At 35.6% G+C, this 13,518-nt stretch overlaps 1 protein-coding gene across 1 annotated transcript in view; it reads right to left on the bottom strand.

The window, feature by feature from the left end:
• Positions 1-940: 940 nt before the first annotated feature.
• Positions 941-13,518, bottom strand: part of PLEKHA5 (pleckstrin homology domain containing, family A member 5) — a 70,687-nt gene continuing 58,109 nt past the window's right edge. The window contains exons 17-23 of the mRNA XM_009573718.1: positions 13,337-13,452; positions 11,804-12,013; positions 8,924-9,082; positions 7,480-7,607; positions 6,499-6,644; positions 5,240-5,344; positions 941-2,221 (exon numbers count right to left, since the gene is read on the bottom strand). Of these exons, the coding sequence (XP_009572013.1) occupies positions 5,250-5,344; positions 6,499-6,644; positions 7,480-7,607; positions 8,924-9,082; positions 11,804-12,013; positions 13,337-13,452 (854 nt within the window). The 3' untranslated portion in view covers positions 941-2,221; positions 5,240-5,249. The remainder of the gene's footprint in view (positions 2,222-5,239; positions 5,345-6,498; positions 6,645-7,479; positions 7,608-8,923; positions 9,083-11,803; positions 12,014-13,336; positions 13,453-13,518) is intronic.

Genomic DNA, 13,518 nt, shown 5'->3' on the forward strand with positions numbered 1-13,518 from the left:
CAAAGCTTGACAGCTGAACAGCTCTCTCTAGAAGGGTTAGGGAGAGAACAGGGTGTGTCGTATTTGCTTTGCCCCAGGTGTTCCAGTGATGCCACTGAACTTAAACCTCAGCTGGTTGAGCAATAAAAATACGTTCCTCTTGTTCGCTCTGTGTTTTGGATGGAAGGATGCGCTAATTTGGGGCTACTGTTCCAAAAAAAGAAGAAAGGTTATTTGGTCAAACTTTCAGCTGGATGCTGTCTGCCTGCATCATGATTCATCTTCTTTCCTTCAGCCATCTCTTTCAGTATGACCCTCCAAGCTCTGCTGCTAAATTCTGCTTCCTGTTTCTTCACTTTTCCAAGAAAATGGCAAAATGACAGGTAGACAGACAGCATACTCTGCATCTTTGTGGCAAAGAGCCCCAGGAAGAACTGGCAGCAGAGCTGGGGGTGGCAGAAGAGTACGACAAACACAAACTCCTACTTAGGGGGGCAATGAGAAAGAGTTAATTTCAAACTGTGTGTCAGTCTCAGGCACTCCTCTATGGAAAAGCACAATGAATTATATAGCATCTAGTACAGAAATATTAACTTGAACAGGATATGATTTTTATGATAAAAAAGCACAACAGGAGCTGGCAGCCGTCTTCTTATGAAACTTGCCTTACCACTTATGGCACACACATGCACTGAAGCACACAGCAGTTGCCCGAACCTTTAAAAGATTTCTGAGCTTTACATCCTAGATTCAAAAGCTTTCCCTTAAATCTTTTCATTTTTCATCATTCTTTTCTAAACCTCTTTTGTCTCAGGCAAATTCAGACAGCTGTGCGAGATGGAAAAATGAAGCTAGTAACATCTGTAGTATGATGACACTTGACAAATTATTTCAGGTTTTCTTTCAGATTCTGGAAGATGCTTTGCAGATGTCAAAGCCTCAAGGAATCATCACACTTCTCTCCTTAACCCCACTGAACGTGGCATTCAACATTTGCAAATATTGAATTACTACTCACCACAGCCCAGTAAGACAGGCTATTATCTCTCAAGTAAACAGGCAGGGAATGGAGGCACAGAATGACTAAGTGATTATTCCAACATCACGATACAAGTCTGGGAGAGTCGGGAGCTGAACCTGCATTTCTTGCATCTCAGTCTCAGGTTGTCTTTTTGTTCTGTGTTGCAGCCTTATTCTTTCCTGCAGAGGAAGACTGGAATCTCTTAAGAGTCTGTCACTGCTATTCTGGTTGACAGGTGATGTCGCCAATGAGATAAGAATTGTTGCATTCCCCGCAGCAAAAGGTGGAACACAGTGTGACATCTGTTTGCTGGAAGAAATACTAACCATACAAGTCCTTAAGAACATCAACATTTATTTGATATGATATAAAAGAAATGGGATATGAACATTCGTATTTGAACAATAATAAGTGGCTTCTTATACTTACATCGTATGTGCTCATTGTATAATATATACACAATGAACATAATTACATTTGTACACAAACTAATTACTGGATTGAAAACCTGCTTATTGCTGTACACACCCTAACCCAACGAAGGAAAAGCCCAGTACCTCAAAATACCTACACTCCATTTTATTTAAGAAAAAAGTAACCACTAACATTAATGTATATGTTGACAGAAGTGTGGCAGTAACTGCTGACATTGCAACCTGACCAAGAAATAATTACAGCAGAAACAGGACATATTTTACTAAGCAATAATAAAAATGGCACATTTTAAATATATCTATATGTATATATATATAAAAATTTTACAAATAAAATGTTAAAACAATAAATTGTAGTGTTTAGAAAGTGTAAAACAAGGTTTAGTGGTGATATGTAAAATTAACTGAATTATGCATCTAAAAGAAGCAAAAAAGTAAACTTATATGATCCATAATTAAAAGAACATTACATTCTGGAGAATGTCAAATAAAGTTCTGACTGTAGGCTGCACATTAAAAAGAGCCTTTATTTTATGTGCACAGAAATCATAGCAGCAAGCTGGTATCAGGAGAACAATCTGAAGGTTGTTGAGTGTACATGTGGGCCATTTAAAGCTCTCTTGGAATAAACATTTTCCAGGAAGTGATAAAATGATGCTCTGTGGCCAAAAGCATCAGAACTATGAATTTCATAGATTTAAAATATACTGTACAATATCTTCTCATATTTTCATAGGTCAGGTCCATACATCTCAGGCATGAATTGTTTCAACAGAAGCCATTAGTGCTGAAAGACAGACATAGATTAAGTTACTCTATTTTAGCAACAACAGAATATTGTATAAAGCAACTCCTGGGATTAAACACAGCAAGGAATTTCTGACCTCATCCTAGCAGTAGTTATCAATGGTGTAGAACATAATAAAGTGTCTTAGAAATCAGTTGTTTCCAAAATAAATTTTCCTGATGAATAATACTACTGTCAAGATACTTTGACAGCAAGAAGCAAAAGCAAGCTTTCTTCAAATTTACACAACTTCATATGAAAGCTTGTTTATTCTGAGAGTTTTATCCTGTTGCACATGGCCATCTCCAAATGTTCTTCATATAAAACCAGTAATAATAGCAAAGACCCTAATTGCTCTTACAAATGACAGGCATGGTTTCAAGAGGGATGCAGCATTATTCAGTTGCTACACCGTAATGGCAGCGTAGCTGTAAGGTGTTCTGAAGTTCAAGTGCTCCACCCAGAGCTTGCTGCATTTTGGTAATTGCTGAAAGGATTTCTATAAATAGCTTTTAACAGTTCGTTAGTAAAAATGTTTCTGAGCTTTGGATCCAGGTGCTGTATAAAATTTCATTATCCCTCCATTACTTGGTGTAAATGTAACGCTTGAAACATAACAATGTTAGTGGTACACATCCAGATTTGTCTCTGCAAAGCAAGAGCCGTGACAAAGAAAGTAGCTTTGTGTTAATGGGTTTTTCCTTAGTCCTACAATATCCTGTGCCACCAATTTCCTATGCCAAATTCCCCTGGTATCGTGCCAAGAGTATCATTTTACTAATTGACCATAAAAGCCAAATATAGGTATTACCTCATTATTCTCTGAAATCTACCATACATTTTCCAGATGCTGCCTGAAAAATTTGGTTGCATATGAACAGGGCTGATCCCACAGCTCTGAAGTTCCCTCTGCCGCATAGGATTTCTTGCATCTGAGAGACGCTGAGTTCTCGCATGTTAAACAACGTATCTTTCAACAAAGCGCAAAACGCTGGAATACTGGAACGGCAGCCCCAGAAGGGAAGGGGCAGTAAATACTGCAGGCAAGCAGACTATGCTTCATACAGCTCCTACGTATGCTAGGCCCAGCTCATGGCATGAATTTGTTTTGGAGCTCCCAGGAAACAACCAACAGAGGCATCAAGTGCAGCAAAGAAATGTGAAATGTATATGCATGTAGTTGAATACTTTTTCCAACTCAATTCAAATACTAAACAGCCAAAAGGGATGTATTTTAAGTTCTGGAATCCTTGCTTCGTTATAGCAAGGCATGTGTAAGCTGAGCATTAGTTTTACAAGTACCATCCCAGATGCACCGTTTTCTCATAAACAATTAAGGCCTATTTGTAGAATCGTACTTAACATAGAAATGTTACAGCTACAGTATTACCTACGAGGATACACTACGCTGTGGGATGTCAAGGCTTGCGCATTAAGTTACAAAGCAGATCACTATATAAGCGCTTCACTTTTGCTAATCTCACATTTAGCATAAATAATTAAAAAAAATGAATTTGCTCATCTGATCATTGGCGCTGATGACAAGAGCTGAAAGCAACTTAATGCAATCAGTAAAAAATTTCTGGTGAAGTTATAGGTTGCTTCCCCTTTCAAGAGAGGCATGCTGTGGCTATGGACAGAATTCAGCAGTGGAGTTTCAGTTGCACCTGACCTGAAACTGAGTTGATGGGGTAATGTTTGTCCTATTTAAAAAGAAGATGCATGATAAATGCATGTGTATTTATATAGTGAAACTGAAAAGCATTAACACAAATCAGTATTTCCAGAAAAACTGAATAGTCCCACTTATCTAATCATGACAGACCACATACATCAGGAAGCCAGCGACACAGGTGTCAGTACTGAATGTGAAGAGTGCATTTGCCACTCTCTCAAAAGGAGAAGAAGATGAAAATAATTTCCTTTTTTTTCTTGAAGAATATAAATAGTTTCCTGGCCATAGTTCATACAAGAAAGGTGTCTGTGATGAATAAGTCTAATTTTGCTAAGATGAAATCTTGGCAATACAGACTGGGACAAGTAAACAAAAAAAAAAAAAAAAAAAAAGAAGCATTTTCTGATCTCCTCATGCTAAATGACTAAAACCATCTCAATTTTAAAGTTTTCTTGATTTTAGAGTTTTCTTAAGTTACATTAGCTATGGCATTTAACATTACTATTGAAACAAAGCTCATTCTTTTAGTAGAAAGCTTATTTAAACAGGTACTTCCTGACAACAAAGAAATGTGGATTGATTTAAATGCTGGTAAAGTGCTGAAGCATTCATATTCGTATCCTATTAATTTCTTTAAACACTTGTATAAACAAATATGCTTACTTATATTTCCATTTCCATTCGTTAAGTAGGGAACACTACAGGTAGGAACATGTAAATCTAGCGTAACTCTTGCTTTCTAACTTGATTCCTAGAAGAAATCACCTACTATGAGAAGGGAAGAGAAGCTGTGTGGGGCTCTCTCTATAGAAACGAAAAAAAAAGAAGTTTTGTAATTGTTACATTTCTTCTACCCTGATTTTTTCCCTTCCTGTTTGTCATGCCTCAGTCATTTATGTCTTAACCTATAAACTCTTTGGGCCATTAGACCATTCACTCCAATGCATCACTAAGAGATCGAGCTCTAGTTGCCTGTTACCACCACTGAAGCATCAAGATTCATTTGCACCTGAGCACTGATGCTCATACCTTAGCTGGTTATCTGTTTTGTAACAGCTTAGGTCTCTCATGTAATTCAAAGGGCTATTATCTTGCCAGTTGTGGAGAATGTGCTTGATAACCCAATTAGTCCTTTCTCTTTGTATTTGGATAGAGAATACATTACTTGCAAGCAAATCAATACGTGTATTTGTTTTGTTTTCTGGTTAGTTTATATTCAACATTGCAGATAACTTTGTCTTGCCAAGTATTGTCTACAGATGTTTCTCGGAAAAATAACTAGAATATGTACAGTTAGAAAAACATCAGGAAAATGGCAGGAGGGGTGGGAAAAAAAGACGTACTTCTCTGTAACTATACACACATGAAATGTGATCCTTCTGTGAGCTGTGTCTGTGTAGATGGAGCTGGTGACAATGGCGATTCTGGTGAAGAAGGCAAACTTTTCACTGTGAGTCATACAGCAAGATAAATAAGAATACAAGTTACAGAAGGTATGATTTCAAGCCATAATAAATATAAGCAGAACCAAATGAAAGTTACGTAAGTAAAGACTTAAAATCTGATCAGCACAAAGAACACAAGTTCAGGGGAGAGCATAGCTGTTCTCAAGAAAGATCATTACTCAGGCCTATAAATGACTAGTAGAACACCTAAGGAACAAACAATGGACACATGAATGCTGATGTGTTATTTATGTTGCAAAGAGAGAGAAAAAAGAAAAGTACAATTTAACTAGTTGGCATACTCCCAGACCCACCTTTATATCCCAGCTCAGATTAACTAAGCATTTTTTATTCTGCTGAGAACTATAAAATGTATTTACAAGTTCTGGTTTTGATTATCAAGTCACAGAAAGGATTGCTGACTGCACTACAAAGGTCCAGGTCACCTTTTATATCCATAAATTGAACCATTTGGCTTACTTAACCATTCCCATCACCAAATATCCTAATAATGTCATAAATTCTATCTTCTTCCTTCCTCCTCCCCTACACACTCTCCTCCTTTTTTCTCTTTGCAAACAATTTTTCTTTATTCCAGCCTTCTCTTCTTGCAAAGTAGTACACCACCAGCCGTTTTACCAGTCAGCTAGTGTTTTCTGTTTCTTCATCTTTTCATACTCCTGAAAACATGACCAAACCGGTTTTTTACTTGCTAGTTCAAAATCTACTAGATATATTGGAAACTCTCAAGGATTCCTCAATCTTGGGCATACCTGAGGCCATCCATTAGCAATGAAGTAAGGGTAAATAACTTACATGTATCCAGGATTGAGATGCTGTGCTACAAGACGAATAGGGAAGGATTTGCTCCAATCAACAACTATAGTATGACTCAATTTCTGGCAATAGTTATTTAATACCCTGAATTAAATGCAGCCATAACATCTACATTAAAACCTCAGAAAAATGGAATTTCTGTAGTTGTCCACTGGGAAACTGTGTTACTCTACGTTTTAAAACCATATACTTGACATCTAGACTAGCTCAGCACTTTCAATTCACAAGGGTTTCAGAGCATCAAAAGACATCATCAAAATGAAATGAAGTTTTACATACGTACTGTATAAACTGCGCTTCAGTCAAACTCTTTTCCATACCTGCTGTTGCCTGATTTCCTTTTGAAGACTGTGCTGCTAATTCAAATGAAGAAATAATCCCTCCTTGTTCTTGAACACTAACTATTTCACTTTCTTCTGAGTTGGTTTTGGGTTTGTGGTTTGCAACTGTGGCCACACTCTGCAAGCTGGTTAAAAAAAGCACAGCGTTTAGAACTCAATTTCAGGTGCTAACCACTAAGTATAGGAGTTACAATTTAATTTTCTTCTGTTAATAGAAAAAAGTTGCAACTTGCAAGTTTGTGTAACATAAATTAAGCATGTATTTTGAAACCCTTCTACCTTGTAAAGTTAAGATTTAAAAAAAAAACCAAAAACACTTGAAACTGAATTCCTTTCCTTTACATACTCATGCAGTTTCCTTCTGCATGGTATCTATTTTGCTGAAGGGTGCTGTAAGTAAGTTATGATCTAATGTAAGAACTCACTCAGGATCTGCAGTGCAACTTAGAATAAAGTTACGAATCCTTAAACAGGAATATCCAAGACACCATATTTCTCTAATACTGCAATACTCCAAAATAGTGAAGAAAAAGTTAAAGCAGGAAACATAGTGTAAGCTGTTTAGTCTGCTCCTGAAATTGATGTTTTCCTAAATATGAGTGGTAGAGTTTGCTATGGAAGCCCTGGCTGAAGCTTTCATAATAAACTGATACAAAGCTTGAACTGACATTACTAAGTACATTTTGTATCCCAAAGTAAGGATTATGAACATATTCTGTTTATAACTGGGGCAATACTTGAAAATAAACATTGCTCCTCCCACCAACTCATCACCTCTTACTGAACCCCTGCAGTGGTTAGGTTTCTCACTAGATTTCTTTATATGTAAACCACTCAAAACCATATAAATATACCTTATAAGTATTTACGACAGTATTTCATTAGTTGCTTGGTCCATTCAGCTAATAAATACAATGTGCAAGTTTAAAATAGCCTCTGAACATCTTGTTTTATTTTTACCTTATATCACCATCATGTGTTTCTTCCAATTTATTTTTCTTTTCCTTTTCTGCTTTCTCTTCATTACTCACTTCTTTTGAGTCAGATACAACATGTGCATCTGATAAAAGATCGTCAGTTTTTGTCAGCTATAAAAAAATTGAAATCATGAAACAAAAAGCTGTAACACGTACTAAGTGGCAGATAAGAAATACAGTATCAGGAAACAGTTTTATTAACAGACAAATTTTGCCATCATGTATACTTAGTAACTCAGAATTACATAACTTACGAAATTTTTATCAGTACCATTCAGGTTAATAGAGTTATCCTGAAACTTATAGCAGAGGCAATGGGCAGGGCTTAGCTTAATAACTTCCAGAACTTATCTGAACTCTTTGGATTGCAGCCTGCCTATTTTTTCATGCTATCCCTCTCTTCACAATGCCAACAGAGATTCCAGCTACTGGAATATATTGCTGATAAGCCTGAACACTGCTCTTAAAGGTCTGATCAGATATAACCAATGTAAGTATATTACACAACTTTCCTTTAAAAGATTTGCATACTTAACAAAGCAACAGACTTTCAATAGAAAGTGTTTTTAAAGAATAACAACAGATGTTAATTATTTGATTTTATACCATTCTGCATCAGACATATGTTTAAAAAACCTAAATATAAAATAGGAAAACAAAAGGAAAAATGAGTGAGGAAAAGGAAAAGCAAAGGATGATTAATTAAAGAATATGGATAGAAAAGAAGAAAAAACCCTCTACACAAGATTTAAAAAATATTAAACTATAAGCAGGATATGATTATGTAGAAACAACTCCAGTAATTTGTTCTTCACAGACAGTCTGCTTTTGCTGAGTGTTCAGGTCCAGAAACACCAAGGTAACTCTCTGCCAAGTGAGTTTGAGACTATTTTAAGACAGAAGTCAATCCAGTGACCAAATAGCACAAACTACAGTTACTGCCTACTTCCATGTATAGATTGTTGTGTCAGCTTTCTTTTGCTTCCTATAAACTATTTGATGCGCTATAGCCAACCAAACAAAAAAGTCAGGTGTATTAAATGACTGTCAAAAACTACACTGGGATATCCTAAGCAATGAACAGATCAATTATTATTATTTAAAGATGCATTAGTATCGGTTTTGTTTCTAAAGAAGTAAAGACTACAATTTTGTAATTTTCCAACCGATCAAGATAGTAACAGATGAAGTTAAGTAAAATGAAATTTAGAAAGACCATATACAAGAAAATTCAATATCTCAGCTATAGACAGATCTGATACAATTTTGTGCTTCTCTATAGGATATTTGTTATATCCAAAAAGATATCTTAATCTTCCAAGCAAAAGGAACTGGCTCAATCTCCCATACTCTGCTGTCTGTGCCTCAAAATATTTTTCTGCTGCAAGACAGGCTGACAAACAGTTCAATAAAGGACAGTTTAGTACCTCTTTAGTAAAACCTGAATTATGTTCTTGTTCTCCATCATGTTTTAATTGCGCTATTTCTTCTCCAGGACTCTCATTATTTTGTTTCAAATTATTTTCTTTACTGGTGCTCTCTAATTCCTTCATGTTACCAGATACAGTATCATCCTTTTTTCGATTCTGTGGAACAAAAGTGATATATAGACGTATTCTTAAAGTTATCACGGTCTCAATTCTGAGTCTTATGCTGTCTCTGACTGTGATAAAAAAAAAAAATACTTAAAAACCCTTAAGCATACCACATTGCAATAAGGAAATGGAAATTGTTAAGGACTTAGAATTTTCTCTTTTTTGTACCTTTCAGAACTGTTCAGCCTAATAACTTTTTTCTCTATAAGATTATTGTATTTTCTGTTCCCCCTGTCCCCCCCAAATATCCAGCATTTCTATTAGTCACCTTTATCTTCTGAAATTCCATTCATATTTAGCTCAGTCACACACAGGCTTAGGAGCATTCTTATTTGCATTCATAAGCACTGTTTTTTTTAAAAATAGCTTTTCCTGGTTAAAAAAAAAGATGGATAAAAATCTGCTCTCAATGTAAAATTCACAGTGCACCTGTGTGCACTTTCCCCAATTATCCTGGGTATCTTCCAAGCCTATGCTGTTAACTGATTTAACAGAGGATAACATAGCATCTGATAATGGCAGAGAATATTACTTATTCCTTAAAAAAAAAATTATCCATTGCACAGAGAATAATTTGATATAAAAATTTTGAGGAAGGATGGTAGAGGTGACTTAAGATTGTGAACTGTGAACATTATGTTGGCAGAGTAGCAAACGGAACTGAAGTGAGGTTCATAGAAGTCTTATCAAACTAAGTACTAGGGCTCAGAAAAATAGGAGCCATAAAAGTAGTAAATCTTGTGGCTGAGTTTGAGTGATTCAGCACATGCACTCTGTTAAGAGGAAATTCCATGCAAGTCAGTTCACAAATCAATCTCTTTACTTTCCTAACTAAAGCATGCACCCATATCATACACTTGTCCCAAACAATAACAATTGTGAAGCAACTTCCTTTTGTATTTTAGTAATCACTTAAAAATTACACAGTAGGCTGTTTATAAAATTTTTTTTTTCCTCCAATTCTTAGATAACCAAACACCAGCTGAAGAGACTTCCAGCAGTTAATGCCATTGCACCATTTGTCTGTATAAAAATCAATAGGCACAGAAACTATGCTTTTAAAAATAAGAGCTATTACTACACAGCATAATACCTCATCTTGGGGCTTTTTGCCAAATAGCATTCTGGAAGAATTCAAGCTGTGATAGAAGAAGTGATTTTGTAGCACAGACTACTAGCTAAATATTCAATTCAGAGACATTCTTATTTATTCTATAAATTTCTTATCCACGTAGCACTGATTTCATACAAAAGACTGAAGAACATGCTGACATGAACAAAATTCTTTTGAGTTCCATATAGCAAGTAGTGCTAGCACAGAGGATTTGGTCACTTCCCCCACTCTGCTCCCAATGTGCTGGCTAACCAGATGTGACACATACATGACTGCCGTTTCCTCACCTTGAGGTATGAAATGATACCACAGGAAAGTAGTAAAGCTCAAACACCTCTGTAAGAACTACAAAAAGAAACATCTGCAGAGCTTTGCTTTGCACATCCTTTTCTTGAGAAAGGCAGTGTTAATCACAAAAATATTTGTAGGACCCCCCTTCATATATAGCATTCCTGATACAAATACAGATGCTCTAATGGAAAGGCAAAACTTGAATTCAGTGTCTTCTGGGGATCCAGTGTTGTTGAAGGAAAAGTAACTTTTGTATAGCTCTGACGGCAGTTTAGCATACTCAGAGGGGAAAAAACCCCAAACCTGAAACTTACTTGGAAATATGTGACTTCTTAACAGTGCAATGTATTTAATCTGGTTTTGGAAAATCAGATGTGTACAAAACGTAAAAGAAGGCATTTCCATGCCAGTGTAAAAAAGAAAACAAAAAAACCCAAAAACAAACCATCAAAACCAATGTGGTCTAAGGAAAAAAGTATGCCAGAAGATTAAAAAAAAAACAACAAAAAAACCCCCACTCCATTAAGCTATTGAAAAAGAAAACTAATTCTTAGCAGTTAGAAAGTAGTAGGCTGTCTAACATCCACTACCCTGAATCTATTTGATATTTTTGTCCTGAAGTGGTGTGGGGTTTTTTGTTTGTTAGTTGGGTTTGTCTTTTTGAGATGTATATTCAGGATAGTATTTCTTGGTTAATGACAAGCAGTTATATCTTCCTCCTTTCTCGCCACCCTTAACCATTTAATAAACTCACTTCTTTGCCTTAACTGTTTAAGAATGAGTGAAAACAAAAGTGAGGGTTCTATTTTTATGTATTTATGGGCTCAAAACCCACAGCAAAATAGCATCAGTTAAGAGCTATCATCATAAATACACATTCCTACCTAAAAATGTTACAGATATTTCAATATATTACATGGCAGAAAAATCTTCATAATTTATACATCAACTGAATCATGATTCTCCCTGACACTGCTTTTAATCACAAAGCTTGCAATTTCAGGTTGTTTGCTAAATTTGACAAAAAAACCAGTTAACAAACATCACAATGCATAATCAAACATATGTAGACTTGAACTATTTATTTTCCAGAAAGACAAAGAAGTGATTTCTACTATCATTAGGTATAAGCATGAAGATTGTCTTCTCCCTTTCTTTTGTGTATGGCAGAGAATTGTGACTGTTACTCTATATAAGCAGTCTCAAACAGAAACCTATAGTATCATGTGATTTTGCAAAAAGAACAATTTTTTTTTTTTTTTTTTTAAATTGGACACATTAAAGTTTTTGAATAACGTGGGACCCACCTGTGCCAATTTGAATGGATTATCTCTGACAAATGACAGACTCTGTGAAGGAGACTGGTCTGAAACACCAATAATACTGAGTCCTTTTCTCTTCTCTCTCAGGCAAGCTTGTTGGTGTCTCTTTATTCTTTCCATCTGTTCCTCCACAGTCATTCGAGGCCGTGTGCTTTCTGCAAGACACAGTTGCTCCACTGCACTTCTTGGTCTTTCCTTAAATGGAAGAATATACACATATATTTATTTGTTTTAAAAAAGCAAAATTCTAAACTGTTCAGTTTATCAGAAAAGATCACCTAATAATTTACTAAAAAGCAGGAAAAATAGTGGGCAAGTAAAGATCTCCTATGTATGTGAAGAAAGTACAAGAACCAATTATTAACAAATGAACACCGAAATTCAAAATAAAAGGAAGCAATAATTTGCTTTTTTGAACAGTGACATTACCACCATCAATGATAAACATTAAGAGAATGGGTAGATGCTCTCTTAAAGCCATCCTATCAAGTTGAAACAATTTACCAGACAGTTAAACGACAGGCAAATGCAAGTTACTTGACCGAGACGGAAACATAATCGAAATTTAATGATCTGGGACATTTATACCAGTTGATCTAAAAGTGATTTCTGCCTTTTTATTTCAAGAAAAAATACAAATGGACATCATTTAATGGCAAGTGCAGGCTGAAACAAAGTGAATTTATCACCACTTAAAAATCTGTAATTCTAAGCATTATATTATTCCCAAAATAACAACCATCACTTTACCTACTCTGTTCTTGGAATTCACTGATTTTCAGATAGATCTGTACTTTGTATGACAGAAAAAAATATTTACTTCGGGCTAACCAGATGCATTCAGTACATTCACAGTAACAGATTTCACTTCTGAAGAGTGGTATTCTTTCTCAGTCAACATCCTGTGAGTTTCTCTCTCCTCTCCCATTCTTCCTACAACTTCTCCTCTTCTGTTAATCCTGTAACTATGGCAAAAGTCTGCTTCCCTTTTGCATGAACTACATGTAAATGGCTGTCTTCAACCCAGAGACTACAGGACTCTCTAATCTGAAATTCCAGGCTTATTACCCACATATTGCTTACTGTATCCTTATTTTCTGGCTGCTTTAGGTATTTCCCAAATCATTTTAGTAATGAAATAAATAAAAGCCAGTATTTGTTATACAAGGGCTGTTAAATTGCCCCAGAAGCCAAATACAAGTCCTTCGAAGTTTTAATCTAAGATGCCTCATGTCCTTTCAACTCAAGCCTGTACTTAGTAGCTTAGTAGATTTACCATTACCATTTAGTTCTTGCCCAGTTTGAGTGTCTCTATGCAGTTTAACATACACGACCTTTATAATTTGTCATTCTTTCTACAGCTGTCTCCATTAACTTCGTATATATTTTTAAAACAGTGATTTTTTTTTTGTAAAGAAAATTAAAAAGATAACTACAACTTTTGAAGTAACTACAGAAATTAAACTTAGAAATGAACACATCACTATCCATCAATGCTTGAAGGTTATTTTAAAGTACCGTTCTTAGATCTATCTTCTTATTCTTCCTCAAAGTGACATAGGATGCTATTGTTGAAGACTCTGGTGTTGGTGATTTGGTTCTGGGTGGTACAACTCCCACAGGAAAATGTGAGCCTGCGAAACAGTAAAGCAATATACTAAGTACTATGCAAAACATTGCCAAAACAGGTTACTGTTTTC

Source organism: Fulmarus glacialis, unplaced genomic scaffold (assembly GCF_000690835.1).
Source record: "Fulmarus glacialis isolate BGI_N327 unplaced genomic scaffold, ASM69083v1 scaffold1393, whole genome shotgun sequence".
NCBI lineage: Eukaryota > Metazoa > Chordata > Aves > Procellariiformes > Procellariidae > Fulmarus > Fulmarus glacialis.